At 40.9% G+C, this 24,908-nt stretch overlaps 1 protein-coding gene across 12 annotated transcripts in view; it reads right to left on the bottom strand.

Moving 5' to 3' along the window:
- The window catches only part of NAV3 (neuron navigator 3), a 1,131,823-nt gene that overhangs the window by 249,033 nt on the left and 857,882 nt on the right, over nt 1-24,908 (bottom strand). For all 12 annotated transcript variants that reach the window (XM_073541506.1, XM_073541497.1, XM_073541495.1 and 9 more), the window contains one exon: nt 16,924-17,107. In XM_073541506.1, the coding sequence (XP_073397607.1) occupies nt 16,924-17,107 (184 nt within the window). The remainder of the gene's footprint in view (nt 1-16,923; nt 17,108-24,908) is intronic.

Here is a 24,908-nt window from a genome sequence, read left to right as displayed (position 1 = left end):
TATGGAAGTCAGGGCAAATCCATCCAGCGCTTTGGTTCTGACCCCAGACTCTCTTAAAGGGATCTCCTGCATGGAAGTTAGGGCAAATCCCTCAACACTCTGATTCTGACCCCAGGGTTCTTTTAAAGGGATCATTGGTATGCAAGTCACGGCAAATCCACTCAGCTCTCTGGTTCTGATCCCAGTCTCTCTTAAAGGGATCCCCGGTATAGAAGTGAGGGCAAATCCACTCTGCACTTTGGTACTGACCCCAGGCCTCTCTTAAAGGGATCTCCGGTATGGAAGTTATGGTAAATCCCTCAGCGCTCTGATTCTCACCCCAGGCTTCTATTAAAGGGATCATTGGTATGGAAGTCAAGACAAATCCACTCAGCCCTCTTGTTCTGACCCCAGGCCTCTCTTAAAGGGATCCCCAGTATGGAAGTTAGGACCGTTCCACTCAGAGCTCTGGTTCTGACCCCAGGCTGATGGGATGATGTGGGATATTAGGGGTAGTTGCCCGGTGGCTCTGGCTGATGGGATGTGGGATATTAGGGGGAGTAGTCCGGCGTCTGTGATGGGATGATGTGGGATATTAGCGGTAGTTGTCTGGTGGCCCTGGCTGACAGGATTATGTGGGATATTAGGGGTAGTAGTCCAGTGGCTTTGACAGGATGATGTGGGATATTAGGGGTAGTAGTCGGTGGCTCTGGCTGACGGGACGATGTGGGATATTAGTGGTAGTAGTCCGGTAGCTCTGGCTGACGGGATGATGTGGGATATTAGGGGTAATAGTACGGTGACTCTGTCGGGATGATGTGGGATATTAGGGGTAGCAGTCCGGTGGCTCTGGCTGATGGAATGATGTGGGATATTAGGGGTAGTAGTCCGGTGGCTCTGGCTGATGGGATGATGTGGGATATTATAGAGAATGTGGGTATGTGGAGTGGGCGGGGCCCTACACTATATATATATACATATATATATATATATATATAGATAGATATAGATAGAGATATAATCATCATAATTTGTTATAACTAACTGTAGTTAGTTACTATGCCCGGGCAGTGTCGGGCTCTTCAGCTAGTATTTATATATTTACTGAATATGTGTATTTTTATATACATAGCCATAAAATAACAATTCTGGGGCCTCTTTTCTCAGAATTGTGAATTGGACTATTCCTATTTTACTGTATTTCTGCGCGAAATGTAGATATAAATTACAGTGTTATTCCCATCTTTATAAATTTATTTTTTTCAGAAAGGGCCTGTAAATCCTTAAATACAAGCAATTTATTGCTTATCATCATCTTCGGCCGTTCTTGAGAGATATTAACACTTTTCATTTACTTACAGCGGCATCTGGAAACCTAGACAATGGGCAGTAACAATAGAATAAAAGATCCCTATGTTCTTGAGAATGGAGAGGATTTTTAATAAGTGGCAAATTTCAAAGTTGCTTGTTTTTACAAGTGCTTTGCTATATCACCCACTTAACAAGATGACAATAACCGTTTAATTAAGAATGCAATTTACATGGAATGGTAGGTCCACTTTACAAAATGAAAGCTGTGCTCTGGATGTAATGGACAACAAAACGATAATAAAACATAGGTTTTGTTCTGCACATTAAGGTTCCCCTAATCATTTTACTAGAACTCATTTGTTCATTAGGGAACAAAAAGTCCCCTTCTGTCAAATTTCTTTGTAAACACATGAAATAAGAAATGGAAATCACCCTGGTTTTTCAGTGGGATGGTGACACTAGCACTCAGATCCCTGGAATTGTGTGCAAAAAGTATTATACCTATCTCTTCAAAAAGGGGAAAAGGTGGATCAAGGCAACTATAGGCCGGTGAGTCTGACTTCTATACCAGGAAAGATCTTTGAACAAATTATTAAACAACATGTATGTAAGTACCTGGATAAGAATGAAGTGATTAAACAGAGTCAGCATGGGTTTGTAAAGCCCCCGTCACACACAGTGATCTTGCTAGCGAGATCGCTGCTGAGTCACAAGTTTTGTGATGCAACAGCGATCTCACCAGCAAGATCACTGTGTGACAGCTATCAGCGACGGCCCCCCTGCCGGGTATCGCTGATCGTTGTGGAAACATCTGGACATTTTTGGGGTCGCTGGTCTCCCGCTGGCCAGCACGCATCGCTGCGTGTGACAGGCGGGAGACCAGCGACCAGGAGCTGGTAACCAAGGTACACATCGGGTTTCTAAGGGGCACGCGGCTCTTAGAAACCCGATGTGTACCTTAGTTACCAGCGCTCTGATGCAGGGAGCTGGTAACCAAGGTACACATCGGGTTTCTAAGTTCCGCACGCCCCTTAGAAACCTGATGTGTACCTTGGTTACCAGCTCCCTGCAACAGCGCGCTGGTAACTAAGATACAATGTGGGTAACTAAGCGACGTGCGTCGCTTGTTACCTTAATGTCGCTGGTCCTGATCGCTGGTGAAGATGCCTGTTTGATAGCTCACTAGCGATCATGTAGCGACACACCAGCGATCGTGACAAGGTGATATCTTTGTCAGGATCGCTGGTGCATCGCTATGTGTGACGGGGCCCTAACTAATAAATCATGTCAGACTAACTTAATTTCCTTCTATGACAGAATCACTTATTGGGTGGATAAGGGAAATGCTGTAGATATAGTATATTTTGACTTCGGCAAAGCATTTGACAAAGTATCTCACACAATCCTTATTGGAAAAATGGCTAAGTATGGAATGGACAAGGCAACGTTTAGGTGGATTCATAACTGGCTTAGTGATAGGACCCAAACAGTGGTCGTAAATGGCTGCACATCCAGTTGGAAGAATGTCTCAAGTGGGGTACCACAGGGCTCTGACCTGGGCCCTGTATTGTTCAACATCTTTATCAACGATTTAGATGAAGGAATTGAGGGTAAACTGATTAAATTTGCTGATGACACAAAGCTTGGAGGGATAGCTAATACTAGAGAAAAGAGAGAGGATTCAAAAAGATATAAATAAACTGGAGCAGTGGACAGCAACTAACACAATGCTTTTTAACAGGGAAAAATGCAAAGTACTACATCTGGGCAATAAAAATGAAAAAAACATATACAGAATGGGAGGAATAGGGCTAAGTAACAGCACATGTGAAAAAGACTTGGGTATACTAATAGATCACAGACTGAATAAGAGTCAACAGTGTGATGCAGCAGCAAAAAGGCAAATGCAATTCTAGAATATATTAACAGAAGCATACAGTCTAGATCACGTGAAGTCATTATTGCCATCTACTCCTCTTTGGTCAGACCTCATCTGGAATACTGTGTCCAGCTTTTGGCACCACATTTTAAAAAAGACATCAACAAACTGGAGCAAGTTCAGAAAAGAGCGACCAGAATGGTGACCGGTCTGCAAACCCTGTCTTATGAGTAAAGGTTGCAGCATAAGGGAATGTTTAGCTTGCAGAAGAGAAGACTGAGAGGAGACTTACTAGCTGTCTACAAATATCTCAAGGGCTGTCACATTGTAGAACGATCATCTTTATTCTCCTTTGCACAAGGAAAGACTAGAAGCAATGGTATGAAACTGAATGGGAGGAGACACAGATTAGATATTAGAAAAAACTTTTTGACAGTTAAAGTGATCAATGAGTGGAACAGGCTGCCACGGGAGGTGGTGAGTTCTCCTTCAATAGAAGTCTTCAAACAGAGGCTGGACAGACATCTGTCTGGGATGATTTAGCGATGAGAAGGGGGTTGGACCAGATGGTCCAGGAGTTCCCTTCAAACTCTACGATTCTATGATTCTCTTGGTTCCAAAAAAAAGGAGTCTGATGTACAGTATGTTGCTTTGTCACTGGAAAATAAGAATAATGCGGCTAAGGTGAGGAAGCTGCGGACAGAACCATAGGTGCAAACTGTGCAGCTGCTCAGGGGCCTAATAAATAAATGGTCACATCTCTAACTTTTTGGAAAAGATCATAAAAATGATCATATTGATCGCACTAAAAAAGGCCCATGGTGGAACTTAAAAAAGAGGAAAAAAAATACTGGGAGCAGCCGAAATAAAACAGCAGCAAAAACTGTCGTCTTTTGATATGGTGACAGGTCCTCTTTATTGTAATTAATTGTGTCACCATTGACCTGGGGCTGGCAGAGCTCCTACCATACAGCCAGGTGAAATGTGTGGGCTCACACTTATAGTAGGGCCAAACTGTGCGGCTGTGTTTCCAAAAACTGCAATTTTGTGTTATGGATGTGTTCCAATTAGCAATTTTGTGTTATGGATGAAGATTTTTCAAGGCTCTTCCGTCTAAAGATTCTTGACCCAATGTGGGAACTGAAAAGGTTATGCAGCCAAAAACACAAGTGTAATCTCCAGTGATATAATAGGTATTGTTTTATTGGATGTGATACAACAAAATCAACCCCTTAACCCCCAAGGGTGGTTTGCACGTTCATGACCGGGCCAATTTTTACAATTCTGACCACTGTCCCTTTATGAGGTAATAACTCTGAAATGCTTCCATGGATCCCAGTGATTCTGACAGTGTTTTCTTGTGACATATTGTACTTCATGTTAGTGATAACATTTCATTCAAATAACTTGCGTTTATTTGTGAAAAAAACGGAAATTTGGCGAAACTTTTGAAAATTTTGCAATTTTCCAACTTTGAATTTTTATGCCCTTAAATCACAGAGATACAGCACACAAAAAACTTAGTAAGTCACATTTCCCACATGTTTACTTTACATCAGCACAATTTTGGAACCAAAATTTTTTTTTGTTAGGAAGTCATAAGGGTTAAAAGTTGACCAGCGATTTCTCATTTTTGCAACACCATTTTATTTTTACGGACCACATCACATTTGAAGCCACTTTGAGGGGTCTATATGATAGAAAATACCCAAAAGTGACACCATTCTAAAAACTGCACCCCTTAAGGTGCTCAAAACCACATTCAAGAAGTTTATTAACCCTTCAGGTGCTTCACAGGAATTTTTTGAATATTTAAAAAAAAAATGAACATTTAACTTTTTTCACAAAAAAAATATTTCAGGTTCAATTTTTTTTATTTTACCAAGGGTAACAGGAGAAATTGGACTGCAAAAGTTATTGTGCAGTTTGTCCTGAGTACGCTGATACCTGATATGTGGGGGGGAACCACTGTTTCGGCGCATGGCAGAGCTCAGAAGGGAAGGAGCACCGTTTGACTTTTTCAATGCAAAATTGGCTGGAATTCAGATCGGACGCCATGTCACGTTTGGTGAGCCCCTGATGTACCTAAACAGTGGAAACCTCCCACAAGTGACCCCATTTTGGAAACTATACCCCCCAAGGAACTTATCTAGATATGTGGTGAGAACTTTGAACCCACAAGGGCTTCACAGAAGTTTATAACGTACAGCGGTAAAACTAAAAAATCACATTTTTTCCACAAAAATGATCTTTTCACCCCCAAATTTTATTTTCCCAAGGGTAACAGGACCCTAAAAGTTATTGTGCAATTGGTCCTGAGTACGCTGATACCCCATATGTGGGTCTAAACGACTATTTGGGCGCATGGCAGAGCTCAGAAGGGAAGCAGCGCCATTTGACTTTTTTGGCTGGAATTGAGATCGGACACCATATCGCGATTGGAAAACCCCTGATGTACCAAAACAGTGGAAACCCCCCACAAATGACACCATTTTGGAAACTAGACTCCTCAAGGAACTTATCTAGATGTGTGGTGAGCACTTTGAACCCCCCAGTGCTTCACAGAAGTTTATAACGCCTCGGGGTGAAAATAAAAAAATAGTATTTTTTCCACAAACATGATCTTTTAGTCACCAATTTTTTTATTTTCCCAAGGGTACCAGGAGAAATTGGACCCCAAAAGTTGTTGTCCAATTTTCATGAGTACGCTCATACCCCATATGTGGGAGAAAACTACTGTATGGGCACACGACAGGGCTCGGAAGGGAAGTAGTGACGTTTTGGAATGCAGGCTTTGATGGAATAGTCTGCGGGTGTCATGTTGCTTTTGGAGAGCCCCTGATGTACCTAAACAGTGGAAACTCCCCACAAGTGACCCCATTTTGGAAACTAGACCCCCTAAGGAACTTATCTAGATGTGTGGTGAGCACTTTCAACCCCCCAGTGCTTCACAGAATTTTATAACGACCGGGCATGAAAATAAAAAAATCATTTTTTTCCACAAAAATGATATTTTTGCCCCCAATTTTTTATTTTCCTACGGGTAACAGGAGAAATTGGACCCCAAAAGTTGTTTTGCAATTTGTCCTGAGTACGCTGATACCCTATATGTGGGGGTAAAACACTGTTTGGGCGCATGACAGAGCTTTGAAGGGAAGGAGCACCATTTGAGTTTTTCAACGCAGAATTGGCTGGAATTGAGATCAGACGCCATGTTGCATTTGGAGAGCACCTGATGTGCCCAAACAGTGAAACCCCCCAATTATAACTCCAACCCTAACCCCAAGACACCCCTAGCCCTAGCCCTAATGGGAAAATGGAAATAAATACATTTTCTTTTAATTTTATTATTTTTCCCTAACTAAGGGGGTGATAACGGGGGTTTGATTTACTATTTATAGCGGGTTTTTATTTTTGGCAGCTGTCGCATGCTAAAAGACGCTTTTTATTGTAAAAATAGTTTTTGCATCACCACATATTGAGAGCTATAATTTTTCCATATTTTGATGCATAGAGTCATGTGAGGTCTTATTTTTTGCGGGACAAGTTGGTGTTTTTATTAATATCATGTTCGGGCATGTGACATCTTTTGATCGCATTTTGTTCCGATTTTTGGGACGCAGAATGAACAAAAACCAGCGTTTCATGAATTTCTTTTGGGGGGTGCGTTTACACCGTTCCGCCTGCGGTAAAATTGATAAAGCGCTTTTATTCTTCGGGTCAGTACAGTTACAGCGATACCTCATTTAGGTCTTTTTTTATGTTTTGGCCCTTTTATGCAATGAAAACAATTTTATATAAAAAATAATAATTTTTGCATCGCTTTATTCTGCGAGCTATAACTTTTTTAATTTTTTGCTGATGATGCTGTATGGCAGCTTGTTTTTTGCGGGACAAGATGACGTTTTCAGCGGTACCATGGATATTTATTTGCATCTTTTTGATCGCGCGTTATTGCACTTTTTGTTTGGCGGTATGATAATTCATTATTTTTTGCTTAGTTTTTTATTTATACTTTTTAAGGGGTTCGCTAAAGGGGTAAACTAATGGGACAGTTTTATAGGGCGGGTCGTTACGGACGCAGCGATACCAAATATGTGCACTTTTATTGTTTTTTTTTTATTTCCAAAAAATGAATTTATTAGGGAATTTTTTTTTTTTTTTAATTTATTTAGCTTTTTTAAAAAAATTATTTTTACATTTTTTTTAAAACTTTATTACATTGTCCAGGGGGGACATACCTGTCATGTGACAGATCGCTGATCTGTCACATCACAGATCACTGTGACAGATCAGCGATCTGTCACAGGCACTGCACAAGGCTTCCTCCTTGCCTGCGCTTTGCATGCATGAGGAAGCCAGCTCCCTGCAGGCCCCCGAAGGTCCCCGTCACCATTTTGGATTCGGGGACCTGCAGGGATGGAGCCCCCCGCAGCAGCGCTGCACATTGCGCTGCCGTGGGGGGCTCAGGGAAGCACGGAGGGAGCCCCCCGTGTTTGATCGTGGTGTGCAAGGGGTTAACGTGTCGGGGGCGGTCGTGACCGCCCCTGACACATTGTGCCGGGTGTCAGCTGTGATAATCAGCTGATACCCGGCTGCGATCAGCGGCACTCACCACGTGGGCGCCGCTGATCGCTGTGACGTACTATCCTGTCCCTGGGAGTTAAGTACCAGGGCACATGGACGGGATAGTACGTCACATGACAGAAAGGGGTTAAACTTGTAAAAATGTAAAATTTGAAGACACTAAAACCTTACATAACACAACGCATTTTGGCCTTGTAGGTCTTCCTGAGGTGTAATAATTTAGTGTTATATAACAGACAAGCACTTTATTTTTCAGTGAATGAGCTATTTTCCCCCTAAATCTAAACAGCGATTGTAATAGCCAATCAGTTTTGTGGTTGATCAGCCATTTCCCTGCCAAATCATGTGATTTTTTTAACAAGCTATTAAACGATAGGCAGAAGTGACTTTCAAACCCTCCATTTGGCCCTAAGAATTCTTTGTAGATTAGTAAGGATTTTATAGAATTAAAAAAAACAAAGCTTCCTCTTATCTTGGAGGAAGCATTACTTGCCAGAAAATATGTGTAAAGTACAAGAATACTAATGCACATAATGTGTCTTACTTATAGTCAGCACCTTCCAGGGCTGCTGGTTTTTATCAAAATGTTTAAAGAACATGAAACTACTGGATATACCAGATTCATGTTTCCTCAAGAATAAAGCTTTATTTTTTTTACCACTTTTTATATTTTTCTCTGTTTGCATTAACTGTACAATACATCTTACAAGTTTCACACCTGATAATAAACTTCAGCTCAGGCTAGATGTTTTGACATAATGCAAACATGAAAGGTGCTGTATACCATGCATATTGAAGAGGCTGTCCACTACTTTATCATTGATGATCTATCACTAGGATAGGTCATCGATGTCTGATGGGTCTGGGTCCAATTACCCGGCACCCCCACCGAACAGCTGTTCTCGGTGTCGGCGCTGGCAGGAACTGATCATTGGCAGGTCCTTATAGAGAGAACTGTGAAGTACCTTCTCATTACAAGAGCTGCACAAAAAAGGGTTGTCTAGAACTAAAATGAACAACTGATTCACACTCATCAACATTAAAGTTGCAACACCAACAAGGAAAAGTCGCGAAATTATGAGGTTGACAGAAAATGTTAATGATATGCAAATGATGAAAAATTGAAACTAAATTTGCGAAACATCTCAATTTATTCAACATTAAGTATGATCCCCAGGCACAGAACTACACACACTAGCATATTAATGAGGTTATTAATGTTTGTCTGATGAATGTTCTGCCACGCTGAATGCACTTGGACACACACTTGGCAACGTAAATCATCAAGATCCGCTGCCGGAAGGACCCTTTTCAATTGCCAACCAAAGATGTCTTAGATGTGCACAATGAGAGACATGTCCAGGGACACTGCATGGTAGCACATTTATGACATGCAGGCTGCTCACAGTAGCACAAGCAAAATGTCGCCTAGTGGCCTGGCGTTTTCATGTTGAGAAAAACTCCTGGGACACTTTGCAGAAATGGTCATATAGCTAGTTCATTGACTGATCCATCCTGTGTGGTAAATGAAATTGGACGTTACATACCAAGCCTAATGTGTCAAACAATACCTACACAAACCATCAGAAGGCATTTGCATTAAATTAGTCTACAAGCCGGATGTCCAGCTATAGGAGTTTCATAAATCTCACGCTGACCACTCCCAAAGACTTTCATGATGCAGATCAAGACAGATGTTGAGTCTGAAATGGAAGTCTATCCTCTTCACCGATAAGTCCAATTTTTGTTTCTAATGCAATGATAGCCGGAGATTGGTCTAGATAACACAATGGAGGCAACATGAAGAGGCCTTACTCCCGGGCTTACGGTGTGGGGTGGCATAATGTAAGGTAGGCTGCATGTTGCTCATACTAGTGTATGCAGTGTGGTAGAATATTCCTCAGACAACCATTAATAAACCTCATTTATAACATGCCAAGGCATGTAAGTGTTAGTATTTCTTTTAGTAGTGCTCATTAAATTTAGATGTTTTCACAATTTTGTCTCAATTTTTTCATTCTTTGCATATTAATAACATGTTTAACTATCTTGTGATTTCCATAATTCCAAAAACTTTCCTTCTTAGTGATGCAATTTCAGTATTGAGAAGTGTATTTTTCAAATAGGGCTACAAAATTACCATTTGTTTCTATTATAGGACACTTAATTGAAGGGAATCTTTGAGCAGATTTTTGCTATGTAATCTGAAGACAGCATGAGGTAGGGGCTAAAACACAGATTTCTTTTCAAGCTCTGAGGTTTTGTTTGCTTGCAATGATTTTTTTAGCACCAGTATTTTATGATTGCTGTGACTAGCTGGTCTGTGAGACCTGTTCCGAAAAGCCCTCTCCTATGATAAGCACCTCACTGTCTATGGCCTTTGGACATGGCGAGTTTGATGTGGGTGGGGTTAGCTTTCTTAGCTCTGCTCCATTGCTAAATCTAAAAACTCTGATTATGATAGAAGGATTTCACCCAGTAATCTAACTAATACATTAATGAATTAAGCGTCTCTTTTCCTACGTTATGCTGGTCTCAGATGAGGGAGCAAAAGCATGCAGACAGATCATGTCCACAAACACTATTTTTCTGCATAAAATGAGTTAATCTGTAGGTAAATAGCATTACAAAAAACCATATTAGGCTGCCTAACTGGATCAGTGTCTATGGATAGAAAATTAAGTTAATGAAGTTATATTCTCTCTGCAATTGCTTGCTTCCAGTCAATGGGGTGGTGCAGGGAGCGGTTACAGTCACCATTCACTATACAGATAGCATGGCTGTAATCACTCCCTGGAATCTTGATTGACAGCTTGCTCTGTCAGTCAAAGTACAGAGGAATAATTACCGTGCAATCATCACTGTATAGTGAGTGTTCAGTGACTGGCATTGAGCAGCTGCAGGGAGGATATAACTTCATTTTCTCCCTGCAGCTGCTGTTTCAGTTAGGCCATTTAATATGTTTTTAAAATAGATTGTCTGCAGATTAACCCAGATTTACTTGTGTTCGAGACTTGAGAGATTGAATTTAAAAAAAATCATTAGCAAGCCTTTAATATGAATGCATCTACAAATCGGCAATTCTTCCAAAAGCACGGACCCTATGACAGTGGTTTCTACATAATAATGATACCTTTACCCAGAAAAGAGGTTCCCTAGAGTTAAACGACTATCAGATACCTAGCAAGACCTTTTCAAACCACAAGATGCAATGGTGCAATAAACCACTGCATGTAATAGATTAAACGTAGAAACCAGAAATGAATGGTAAAAGTTAACCCTGGCTATCTGTATTAAGGCCCCATACACATTAGATAGCTGTCGGCTGAATAAAGCATCCACCGATCATTCGGCAGACAGCTATCTTAGCAAACTCTCATTCACAGGAGAGCTCCTTTAGCTGAGCACCAGGGGCGGGACTACTGCGGTCGAGGGGTCGCAGCTGCGACGGGGCCCGGAGTGTTTAGGGGCCTGATCGCGGAGCTGCAGCAGCTCATTGGCTGTGCAGCTCCTTGCTTTGAGTGGCTGCCAGGCTGCAATTGGCCTGACGCGATGACTGCACACAGGACCTGTGATGAGGTCACAGGAGGGGAGGAGTCAGGAGTCACATGATCAGGAGCCTCGTGTATGCAGGACTCTGCTGATCTGGTTGTCATGGTGCACTGCTGGATGAGGGTAAGTTTGTGCGTGGGGTCAGGAGGGGTTTACAGGGTGGATGTAACAGAGCCATGTGTGTACGAGGTGCATGAAGCGCAACCATGTGTGTATGGGGTGTACTGAGCGGAGCTGTTTGTGTACGAGGTGTAGGGAGCAGAGCTGCATGTGTATGAGGTGAGCGAAGCCGTGTGTGTACAGGGTGTATGGAGCGGAGCCGCGTGTGTACGAAGTGAGTGGAGCCATTTGTGTACGAGGTGAGCGGAGCGGAGCCGTGTGTGCACGAGGTGTACTGAGCGGAGCCGTGTGTACGGAGCGGAGCCGTGTGTGTACGAGGTGTACTGAGTGGAGCCGTGTGTGTGCAGAGTGGAGCCGTGTGTGTATGAGGTGTACTGAGTGGAGCTGTGTGTGTGCGGAGCGGAGCCGCGTGTGTAAGAGCTGAGAGGAGCTGTATGTGTACGAGGTGTACGAAGCAGAGCTGCGTGTGTATGAGGTGAGTGAGTGGAGCAGTGTGTGCGCAAGGTGTACGGAGTGGAGTCGTGTGTGTACGAAGTGTATGGAGCGGAGCCGCGTGTGTACGAGGTGAGCGGAGCAGTGCGTGTACGGAGCGGAGTTGTGCATGTATTTTAGCATAGGGGGCCCCACTTGAAAGTTCGCACCAGGGCCCATAACTTTGTAGTTATGCCACTGCTGAGCACTACTGTGTTCTCTATGAGAAAGCTGCCAGCTGACATATGATCTGGAGGCTTACCTCCAGAAGAGCAATATGGTTTGCAGTCCAAAATCAGACATGCCTGATTGGCTTATTTCTCAACTATCAGTCAGCCAGTGACCCCATACTTATTAGACTGTTGGACAAACCTGTTGATGCTGGTGTGTTCGACCAGCATAAATGTTCGACCAGCATTAATCTAATGTGTATGAGCCTTTACAGTACCCAACTTTATTTAACTAATCTGTATTTGAAACCATCTCACTAAATTTGAAAAAGTCAGATCTCACATATGACTGACAGTTTTGTTTATCTGTAATCAGAATAGATAAAACATAGATAGTCTCAGACATGACAGTCCCAGTTTTGTAGTTACTATGCTACTAATTATGTGGTGGAGCAAAAACCTTCTTTTATTCTTCATGTTTACACTATGAGTTAGTTTTTGTGTTCACCAGTATGGTGCAAATTCTCCAACAATGCAATGCAGAGCTCCCACATAGAACTGCTATCTGGTTAATAGACACCCGTGGACCACCCAGGCTTCATGTACAAGTAAGAGTAAAGCCCCTGTCATACACAGCGAGATGGCTAGCGAGATTGCATTTACACTAGCCTTTAATTGGGAACAAGTATTACTAAGAACGCTCATTCCAGTTAATCATCCTGCCTAAACATACTGCCTATTAAGCCCGCAATACACATTAGATGGCTGACAGGCAAACAATGGTTTGGCCTTTCGTATGGCCAACAGTCATCTCAGCTGGATCTCCAATACAAACAAGCACCCGTTTGGTCAAGTGCTCATGTGTTCTCTATCAGAGAGCGATGGCGGCGGTTGCTCATCTCCACGAGAGCAAAATGATCATGATTCTGCAAACAGACATGCTTGCAAAATCTTCCACGTCAATTAGCTGTCTGACTAAACAAGTCAATAATGGCGAGTTGGCCGACATTAGTTTAATGTGTATGGGGACTTTCACCTGATGAACAAGTGAATCTTTTTCATACAAGTTTTCAGTGGTTAAAAGGAACAGGTCCCCAGGTTTTTACTGCCCCACCTGAGAGTAGCATAATGTAGGGGAGAGACCTTGATTCCAGCGATGTTTCACTTACTGAGCTGCTTGCTGTCATTTTGATGAAATCACTGCTTTATCTGCTCAGTTCTTTAATGCTGAGCTCAATATGACCCTGCCCCATCACTGATTGACAGCTTTCTGCCCATGCACTGTGTACATAGAAAGCTACCAATCAGCGGTGGGGGCTGTGGTTATACAGAGCTCATGAATATAGAGGACTACATGGCAGCAGGCTTGTTGTCCTTAAGTTATAATCTCCTGCTGATACAACAGTCATTTTATTAAAACTACAGTAAGCAGCCCAGCAAGTGACACCAGGGCCACTATCAGGGCATTACTGCCCTTACTGGCGTATGGGACCAGGGGCAGGAATTGGCCATTCGCGTAGAATCTGAATGTGTGTCCTCAGTTGAAATCTATTGCCGTGCAGGACCCGCTTCCCTATTCACTATTACCTGCGCACTTAAACTATATACTGTATATATAAATATATACTGTATATGTGTATGTATGTACAGAGCTCCTGTGTATTATGACACTTATGGTAATATTAGTATTGTGTTTTTATTAATGATCAGTATTGCAGTATTCAGTCACTATGTGGTTGTAATATGGGTCTGGTCATGGTCTGACAGTATTTGTTCTGAGTATGTAGTATTATTTGGTCACAACATGGTGGTAATATGTGGTCTGGTCATGGTGTGGTGGTATTTGCTCTTTGTATGCATTATTATTCGGTCACTATGTGGTGCAATATGTGGCCTGGTCGCGGTGTGACTGTATTTGATTTTTTACGTATTATTCGGCCACTATGTGGTGGTAATATTTGGTCTGGCAATGGTGTGATGGCATTTGTTCCATCTATGTGGTAGTATTCAGTCACTATGTGGTGGTAATATGTGGTCCAGCCATGGTATGATTTTATTTCTGCCTTGTATGGTATTATTGGTTATTTTAAAAAAATGTATGTGACACATTCCCTTGAAGAAAAATAACAAAAAATATACCTAAAAAGAGTATTGGGTATTTTAACACATATCTAATAGGTTAGTGTACAGTAGGGCCCTGCTAGAAGAGTCTACCTTGTTGTTTGTCGTGGTGGCAGCTTAAAAAGTCTTTTGGCCAAAACAAAAGCTGATGGCAATGTATGAGATATGGTGCTCAATGGGAACTCTTAATGTGGGATTGAAGAGGACATGGTGCAGAAGTGGAGTTTTTCCAAGAGAAGGAGGTCGGCCTGTGGAAGGTTTGCAGGGTGGAGGCAGAGATGGGGTGGAACCTGGGAGAGTCTCAAGAGGGGCAGAAAATTTTGCCAGTATGGGGCCCTGAAAATCCCGGTGGCATCCTGAGTGACATTGCTGCAATCAGGATCGTTGAGAGCATTATGCTGCTCTCAAAGTACAAAATTTGTTGACAGATTCCCTTTTGACAAAGTCTTCATGGTAAGGTAACTAATGGCTGTGGAGAATGTCACAACTTATGACATTTAGGTAACAATTTCATCTGATATTTTTATCCAAATCATCATGGAACCCCAGCCTAAAGAATAAAAGTGCAACATTTACCAATCTTAATAGGCATGGATATTATTTTTTCCCATGTTCTGAGGTAAACACAATATAATACGTCTTTTGTGCCTTCTATAGCAGAAAATGTAAATGACCGCTCTGAATATTTCTCCCACTCAGCAGACTTGTTGTGTTGTAGAACACAGTATAAGTTTGTTTGTATTCTGCGTTACCCATAGACGTACTTCCCGTTGACAGTAAAACAATGGGGTGACAATGGAGTTTTAATGAATTCACATTACTTGCATAGCTCTGATAATGCATGAACTATGCAAAGCGACAGATCCTGACACACGCTACATCCTTATCACTTTCATAGTAATAATATACCTGTATTATTGCATGACAGAAGTGATACAAGATGCAAATGTTTACACCAATGATCAGCTTAGGTGCCATCGACACATAATAAAAATTCTGAATATTCTGTAATAAATGTATCATGGAGAAAACCAGGAGCAATACTACTAAGCTCCCATATTACATCTAACACATCACTAGCCTTTTATTTGCTATCAACAAATGATTTTTTTTCAAAAGTTAAAACATAGGAAACCACATTAAAGTGATTAGCAAGGAATTTCTATCAATGACCAAACCTTACTGAGGGCCATTATTGTGGATTTGCAGGTGGTTGGAACATGGTGATCCCCTATTCAGTAACATGAAGGCCCCACAGTGCTAGCAGAAATATCAGTCATAAAAACATGTATGAATGTTCCTCATCGTGTGTGGCAACAATGGAGGGGCAGCTTAGTACTGTACATTTACTAATCCACTTGAATGGGACTATAAAGTAAAGCGCTACTGTGTCTGTCTGCCCTTCATTTTGCTTTACTATTTACCACCCTACCGATCACATATCGATTACATGTCCTAAGGCTAAGATGACGCAAAGTTTGATCACAGTGTGATCCGATTCTATCGGATGAGGAGAAGCTGGAGAAAAAAAAGTCTCCATCTACTCAATTCTGTCCTCCGAGTGCAATACGATGTTTCCCACGGACTCATTTGACCTGCATGGTCGAGTACGATTCGAATATCAGATCAAACTGGGGCATGCAGTGATTTTCTCCTTGGATTAGCTCTGTCTAAGGAAAAAAATCAGGCATGTAAATGGCCCCATAGAACATCATTGGTCCGAGTGTGATCTGATGTTTTGTCCGATTGCACTTGGACCGAAAATACGACCATGTGCACAAGCCTTAAGGATAGGCTATGACTGAAGGTTACCAGACAATGCATACAATTTTTTTTGGGGGGATAGAACATTAATAAAAAAAAATGAATGCAATTCCAACATTCAAGTATCCAATTAGATTGGCAGTAAAAAGTGGCCTTGGCGGGTATAGCAAAAGGATGTGCGCATGTTTAAAATTTGCAGCAGATTTTTCTGCCAGAACCAGAGTTGGCATTTGGCATGTAAATCGCTGTGTAAGATACGCACATTTTTGCTGTGTTTTTAAGCCATTTTTATTGTGTTTTTTTCCCCATTCATTTGAAAGGGTAAAAAAACACTGCAAAAACACTGAAAGAATTGACAAGATGCAGAGTTTAAAAAGCGCTTTGAAGGTTCAATTCTGCAAGAAAAAATAAGTAGCCTGTGCTTGAGATTTCAGAAATCGCATTCACTTTGTTGGTGCTGTCAAACGTTCTTAAAAAGGCGCAGAAAAAAAACAGGGCAAAAAAGTAGTGTGTGAACAAGCTCTATACATATCATATTATGTCAGTTTTAAGGACAGGGCATCAGTAATATCGCTGTAAACTCATGTAAGTTGATTAATGTAAGTTGATTACGAAAAGTATAATTTTACAATTTCTTTATGTATTTAGAAAATATACTTAACCATTGTCATTGTATCTATATGACATGCACTATAAAATGGTAGTACACCCTGAAGATCCTGCTTGCATTCAGTAAGTGCCCCTTGGCACTGGGCACATAACTAGTGTGTCCTTGTTATCTTTTGTCTTCTGGTATAAGTGTTATAGATCTTTGTCTTTAAGTAACCCTTGTAATAGTGAATACGCACATACCAGCACCAAATTAGTCCTTTTATTATCTATACTTAACTTTCCTCCAGGAAATTCAATCCCATCGCCACATGCCAATATATAGTGAGAGTGCGCTATGCCGTCCGATCAGGCGCTTACCTAGACTGCATATCTTGCTGTGTTCTCAGCTGACTGCCTTCAGCAGGTTGAGGGGAATGTGTCACCTGCTGCTGGAGCTCCACCAGTGACTGGTAATACTGCTGCTGCTGATGTTGCTGCTGCTTGAAACGTGACAGACTGAAAAACAGTCCCAAAATGGCTTTCAGATTTCCATTCCTTATTTCTGTAGCAAAAGAGGAAAAAACAACATTATTGCATGCAATCGATTAGTGATGCATTTAAATGTCCACAATAGTTTATTTGCAGCTAATTTTCTTTTCAATTTCTATCCAAATCTCTAAACAAGGCTAGTCATAAAATCCTAGAGTCATAGAATATTAGAGTTGGAAGAGACCTCCAGGGTCATCGTGTCCAACCCCCTGCTCAATGCAGGATTCACCAAACCATCTCAGACATATGACTGTCCAGCATCTGTTTGAAGACTTCCATTGAAGTTCTAGATTATTGATGGTAAAATGTTATAATAATACCAGTCCAGTATCTATATTCCAAAACCTACTGGTCTAAGGTCCCTGGCCCAAATCTTATGCTTACCAGTGGCAGTCTTCATCTTTTAATCAGTGCTGCTCCAGTCTGACTCCTTCAGATTGTGATCTGCAGGCCACGCCAGTGTTCCATGGAGAGAACCAGAAGTTACAATTCAATACAAGTCTATCAGAGCTTCCTTCTGGCTCTCACAGACTTACATTGAGAGCTTGTGATGTAACTTCTGACTTCCGGACAGTCAGAAGTTTCTGTCACAAAACGGCTTTGCGGATCCGGAGAGGCGCTGAAAAAATGTGAAGACACACAGAGAGAGTATAAGACTGGGGGCAGGGATCTTAAAATAAAAACACCACTCCAGTGCTGAAAAGAACCCACTGGAATGGTGCTTTAAAGGATTGTCTTTGCTTGTCTTCAGGTGTGCACCACTCCCTAGCATACCGGCTTCCTGCCTGCCAGGGGGCACTGCACTACTAATTGACCAGTCAGACCAGTGGCATGCTTGAGGTCCTGGCCAGAACTGTGCACTCTCCAATGCAACAAGCAGAGGTAGTTTTGCCTCTGCAGTTTCAGAGGACCACCATGCCACTGAAGCTGGCCAGATCCAGAGATTTACACTATTTGCTATTGCAAACTTGTCAGAAGTGTTGAAAATAGCAAAATTGTTTAGTAAAATCAGCACGTACCAAACTTTTTCTCAATTCTGGTGAAAAACCTTCTATAAATTCCTCCATTGTGCACATTAGGTGTTACATTCCCATGTCAAGTAGAGTCGAAAATCCATAGCTTTCTTATGGTCAGTAACTGAATTTTGACCTCTGTATACCAGGGGAAATTTTAGGAACTGTAAAGAAGTTTACCATAAATAATTTCCTAGATTTTTAAATCTAGAATGCTTCCATTTTGTATAATATACCAGTGCACTACTGTACGATGCTGGTACAATGGTTATCACTGGCACACTGAGCTACGACAACAATATTAAATTTGTATACTGTTTTCTTCCAATTTCTAAAATTCACTGATAGGCCCTGTCCTATAAAATTGGCCTAAGTGTATGTCTAGACAAAGATTTGGTTATTACTCATTTTTACATTTTTATCTACGAGCATTGCGATAATTCTATATTTTAACAATATCTGACCAAAGGCTGTAAACAATATTAATGGGCTGCATGAAGGAACATTGGTAGCCTTCTATGGGTTTGGGCGAGGCAATTTATTAATTTCTGCTATAAGATCTGTTTTCAGCGACTGTCAGCTAAAACCTTTACAACATTCATAAAATGTATTTATTGTTATCAAGCAAGACTACTAAAGAGGGAACATCCATCAATGTAATATAATGAACATTTTAGGGTTATTTGCTACATGTTGCTGCCAATAAACAGCTGAACTTCTGCTTTGTCCACATAAAAAGGACAATATGGTACGGATGTGTACTATGAAAAGTGTCAATTTAACTTCCAACCCAGACAGCAAAATAGTTATGTCAACCTTTGCCAAAGGCGAGGATAAAGAACAGACATTCTATGTATCAAACTAAATCAGAAATTTGCATTAACATCCACCTTCTCTATGTACGGGTCATATTGGAGTCTAATTTATATTCAAAATATTTGGAGAATGAACAGTCTCCGTGAAAATAAGAACAAGAAAACGACTGCCGGTCTTGTCTGCTGCTTTTTCAAGGTCTTTGTATGGCTTTATATCCCTATTAGTTTACTCTCTGTCCTCCAGAGAACTGCTGTTGTCCACACATGACCTGTAATAAGTCGGGTGTGAAGGTACCCGCCATTTCTTCATTTTTATCTAAACATTACTTTGGAACAGAACACTTCTAATCCCTAACAGACCTCTACCTCATTTATGCATTTATAACCACTGAAACACACTGAGAAGACAAGGAAAGACTTAGAGCTTGAAGACATACCACTATTGGACACTCTTGGGCCAATGCAGGTTTTTTAAAAGTCCCAATCACCTGTCTATGGGACCATTTTTAGCTAAGAAAACCATGGGCAGCCACAGACAGATAATTTTATTACATTTATCTGCGAACTTCCAGGTTGTGGGATCCTGGCATTCAAGGTGAGGTTCTATGACCCTCCACAACTCCACTCGATATAAAAGACGGAGATCTTGCGCTTTGAACTAAACCAATGGTGCCCCTTAATTTACTAAGCAGGTATTGATCGATACAATATTAGCTGTCATTAGTAGAATTTTGAATTCAAAGCAGCTCGGTCATGCTGCAGTTTACAGAGAAAATATTGGAATGGCATCCCGGGATGTCATCTAACTATTAGCCCAGTATGGGTGTATAAAATAATCAAACATATAGCAAGATGCCAGGATTTCACAATCGGGAACTTCAGTTTCTTTAGCCTGGTATTACGGAAAGTTATGAACATATTTGTAAATTAATTAAGTAAAATCCCCAATATGAGGATGCTCGCGGTACTCTCTAAGGACTTCTAGATCTATAATGATAGGTAGACTATAAAAAATAAAAGCTGTCATTGCAGTAGAATGACAGAAGATAGAAAAAGCATGTCAACAGCAAATTGTCTTATTTTCATACTGTCTAATTAATTGAAGCAATTTAAGACCTTGAGAGTATCCCTTTAAGGCTTCCATAAATTGACTGAAAGAATAGACCTGAAAGAATAGAGCTGTTCGCTTAATTATTCTTGATATCAAAGGTAATGGAAACTCCAAGACAAGGCCAGAAAAAGCAATTAAGAACAATGGTATTTACACATAGAAGCATTGCTTCAAGGTTGGTACACCTTGGCGTAAAGCCGCATTATGCAGTGGCACTCAGACTGTCTACCACTGTGTGATCAATCAGCCCACACGGATTCTGTTTCCTATGCACATAGCTTTATCACCCTCATGCTTTTTTGTCTCCTTGCAATTCCCCTAAACCAACAGGAAAGTTGGACAATGGAATACATCGAGGAGGTGCAACAGTTAATGTTACATTCAACTAGACAAATGCTAGAATCGTGCCTATACAATAGCACAACCAGCACAGGTGAGCACCTGACTTTTTTTTGCCTTTTCTCTATATCCCAATAAAACATATTACCTTAAAGAAGTGCCGCCGTTTTTTGCAGAGCTCTAGCTGCACATGGCACTTTTGGCTGCGTGGTGTATAAAAATAGCTATAAAAAACCCCAAATCACAATTTTTAGCAAAACCCTTCTTTTTCCTGTCTTTAGGTCTAGTCTTTTGAGTTTGTACAATGCTCATCCACCATATTGCTAGTTTCTACCTACTTCATAAGTATATGTCATGGGATCACTGACACAGAAGGGATTGTCAGCTAAGGAGAAATGACCATCAGCACAAGCAGCAAGAGCGATTTGAGCGGGAAGAGTAAAATAAGTGGCTCCACAAGCATTGTTATGATTTGAAGAAACATAATAATTGAAGAAAATGTTTTTCAGAAACTATAATGTGTTCAGAGTTTTGCAAAAAAAACAATATGGGTTAAAAATTTCCCACTATTCCAACATTGGATTGTATGAAAATGCAATCCTTAAACTTATGGGACAATCTATAGAGAGAATACATTTCACATCTCGAAGAAGAGACAGAAAATAGGCAACACTTTCATATGTGACATTACACACACATGTGAATACCATTGTGCTGTAAGGCTGTCTTATAAAATGAATGATGTCCTTAAAGGAAGTGTCTTTAGCCTTTAAAGTTGATTTGGCATAACTACTAACCACAAATGAATAAAATAGATGTTCCTTATGGCATTGGTTCAAGTGCAATAAATATGAAAAAAATATATAGGTAATTTGCTTCTTCCTTTTATCATTACTCCAGACATCATAAACTAGCTGCTAGCTGAAACAGCAAGGAATGAGAACAATCATATTTTTAAACACATCACTTTTTTAAATTAGTTTTAAACTACAGAAAAGACAGATTTCAACACTCTTCACTGGAACGAAAAGCGTTGGCCAGAACGACTAAACTGATGGCATATCCTTAGCGGGCAGGTCTTCGATAGTAGCTCATAGGGAGGCTGCGTCCTGACACCTCTGCTAATCTGCTAATTAAAGGAATGGGACTGATTTATAATGCCAAGCTAAGCCACTATGGTGCTGTACCTAGTACGCAACACATGAAATAAACACACATTGATATCTGGATGGATGATTTGTCTATTTCTTGTATGCTGTGTTCAGAGTTATAAATATCCCTTAAATCAGGACTATTTACCGTATTTGTTATGATTAGAGTTGAGTGACTTTGGTCGGATCGGGTTTCGTCCGAAACCCGACCCCAATGCTAGTCAATGGGGATTAAAAGTCGGCATTGAGCGGATGACATTCATCCGCTCAATGCTGACTTTTAATCCCCATTGACTTGCATTGGGGTCGGGTTTCGGACGAAACTCCGACTTTTTTTTCCCTAGTCGGACCAGTTTCATCTGAAACAAATTTTGTTTCATGAAACCCGATCCGACCAAAGTCGCTCAACTCTATGAGCAATACTAAGGAAATCCTGAAAACATGATCTGTTGGTGGGCCTTGAGGACTGGAGTTGGGCAAGCCTGATCTAGAGCATTTATAAAAATGTTGACCAACACTGGGGCCAGTACAGAGCCTTGTGATACCCCACTTGAAACACTCTCCCAATTGGATATGCAATCATTTATCACCACTCTTATAGTACGATCACTGTGCCAATTATGAATTCACCTATCCGTAGCCTTGTCAATCCCATACTTTGTCAGTTTTCTAATAAGGATAGCATGAGATACTTTATGAAATTCTTTGCTGAAGTCAAGATATACTATATCTACTGCATTTCACTGATCCACCCAGTCAGCGATGTCATAATAGAAGGAAATTAGATTAGTCTGGCTTGACTTTTTTTGCTTTAAACCCATGCTGGCTCTGGCTAATTACTGTATTCTTAGCCAAGTACTTACATGCATGCTGTTTAATAATTTGTTCATAGATCTTTCCTGATATAGAATTAAGACCTGCAATTTCCTGGCTCTATCTTATTTCCTTTTTTGAAGATAAGGACAACATTTACCCTTTTCCAATCTTCTGGGACTTATCCAGTTCTCCAGGATTTTTCAAAGATTCTGGCTAGAGGTTCTGCAATTTTCTCTGCTAACTCTTTCAGTACCCTAAAAGAGTGTTCCCTCACCATCTCTCTTTTTATAGATTATGTAGATTATTTTATTCCTTTGATAGCACCTTGAAGATAAATTAATGTTACAATTGCCTTTTTAGAGAACCCAGATGCAAAACAGAAATGTAAGGGTATGTTTCCACGTGGCGTATTGGCAGCGCATTGGATGCAGGTCTGCCCAAAACGCTGCCCCCTTTTGTACACGTAGTGATTCCGCATGTGTTGAGGGAACACATGCGGAATCACCACATCCTGTACATAGACTGTGTAATTTATTTTGCAGAGACTGAGCGTCTCTGCAAGATAGATAGACATGCTTCGGTCTATAAAGACGCGCCGCATGTGCGTATACGCAGGTCTGCCAGCCGGAATCTTTGAACATATAGTGGAGATGGGATTTCATAAAATCCCCTCCACTATGCTGTAACATCTGGCCACTGTGAACGCTGCGGCTGTATGCAGCGTCCAATCCGCAGCGTTTCCTGACCGTGGAAACATACCCTAAAAGTTCAGCCTTCTCAATATCATTTTTGACCACTGTAATATTTTCATCCTGTAAAAATCCTATACCATCTTTGACTTTTTTTGCTTTTGACATACCTCCAAAATCCTTTTTTATTGCTTTCTGTCTACCTTGCAAATCTCACTTCATTACTGGCTTTAATTTAGCTTTGAATTAAAGTAAAACAAACTAGAAGTCACTGAATTCTGTTTATTTTGCAGTATACTCTAGAGATAAAAGTCCACATTGATTACAACATATGCTATTGTTGTTTTTGTAGCACACATTGCAGCAAGGCGATTTTCCAAGAAAATTATCAAAAGGAAGATTTACATCAAAAGATTTGTTGTTTTTTATGTAAAACATTGATAAATAGAATTGCTACTATTCTGTATTGTTTAAAGAAGAGATATAAAAAGCTAACACATGAAAGCTGTTATGTCAGACATAAATATTGTACACAAGGACATCCCTAAAGTATGCTTTGTGGTCTATAATGCTCACATGAAAAGTTTGTGGTCACGTCCTTAGACCCATCATCTGGTGCGCAGATGAGAGTTATCTTTTGTGATCAAATGGGTAAATGATATGCCAAGTTCAGTTACCTTAGTTTAGACTAATGTGGTTTTGTTACTCTAGCGAGTGCAGGGAGATTCATATACAAATACAAAGGCAGTCAAAATGCAAAGAGGATAACAAAAACACCCTGTATTGTAAGAGTGGAATAATACAAAATATATAGAAAAATAGTAGAAAAAAATGACCTAAAAATGTTTTCCCAGAACAATATTCAGCCATTGAACAATGCCTAACCATTCTGTGCCAAAGAGTTTTTTCTTTTTACTTGATACTAAAGGGAACCTGTCATCATGAAAACGTAGTCTAATCTCCAGGCACCTTGTTACAGTGCGGGGGAAACTGTGCAAAATGCCCAAGTGAGGTAGTCGTGGACAAGCTTCGGTCCCCACTCGCTCTGGCATCCTACAGACAAGGTGTGTCTCTGTACCGGTGTGCTGATAGTATGTGGTGCCTTCCACTTACTTCTGGCCTGCAGGCCTCTTCTGACTCCAGGAATCCTTCTTCTGGAACCTGGGCAGCAATTAATCCAGGAGACAAGTGGTTCATAAAAACCAAACTTTTACTTTCTGAATGGCAGTCTGTACAGTATTTACAAGCAGTTTCAAATGATAAGGCCCAACGGAATGTCATCTTTCCCACAGGTACCGGATACAACTTGGTTCTCAGAGGATACAACCATGGTTCTCGGCATAGGTGATATAACCTCTCTCTGGCTTTCCTAGCCCTTGGAGATCTTCTTTACCTCTAGCAGTAAATCCAGATTGCAATACCTTCCGCCCCATGAAGTCTGAGTCTATCTTTCCCTGTAGCTTCACAAGCTGAGTGTGCTGCGAAGACCATCTTGAGGTTGCCCCAGGCCATTAGACGGAATCACACAGAAGGATATTTGCGACAATCCACTGCACCTAGTATTCACTGCCGCCATCACACTGAATGACTGTCACTTCCTGCACTTGCCTCTAATACTCATTTCTCCCTCCCAAACTGGGCCGGCCACTACAGTTAACCCTGCCCCAGCTAACTGCATCCCCAGTGGATGTAATACCTTTATCACATACACACGTGGTCAAAATTGTTGGTACCCCTCGTTTAATTAGAGAAAAACCCACAATGGTGACAGAAATGACTTGAATCTGACAAAAGTAATAATAAATCAAAAATCTATGAAAATGAACAAATGCAAGTCAGACATTGCTTTTTAACCATGCTTCCACAGAATTTAAAAAAAA

The sequence above is a fragment of the Dendrobates tinctorius genome, unplaced genomic scaffold (assembly GCF_039654945.1).
Source record: "Dendrobates tinctorius isolate UK_male_01 unplaced genomic scaffold, ASM3965494v1 ptg000122l, whole genome shotgun sequence".
In the NCBI taxonomy this organism is placed as follows: Eukaryota; Metazoa; Chordata; class Amphibia; order Anura; family Dendrobatidae; genus Dendrobates; species Dendrobates tinctorius.
This window is presented reverse-complemented; position numbering and strand designations above follow the sequence as displayed.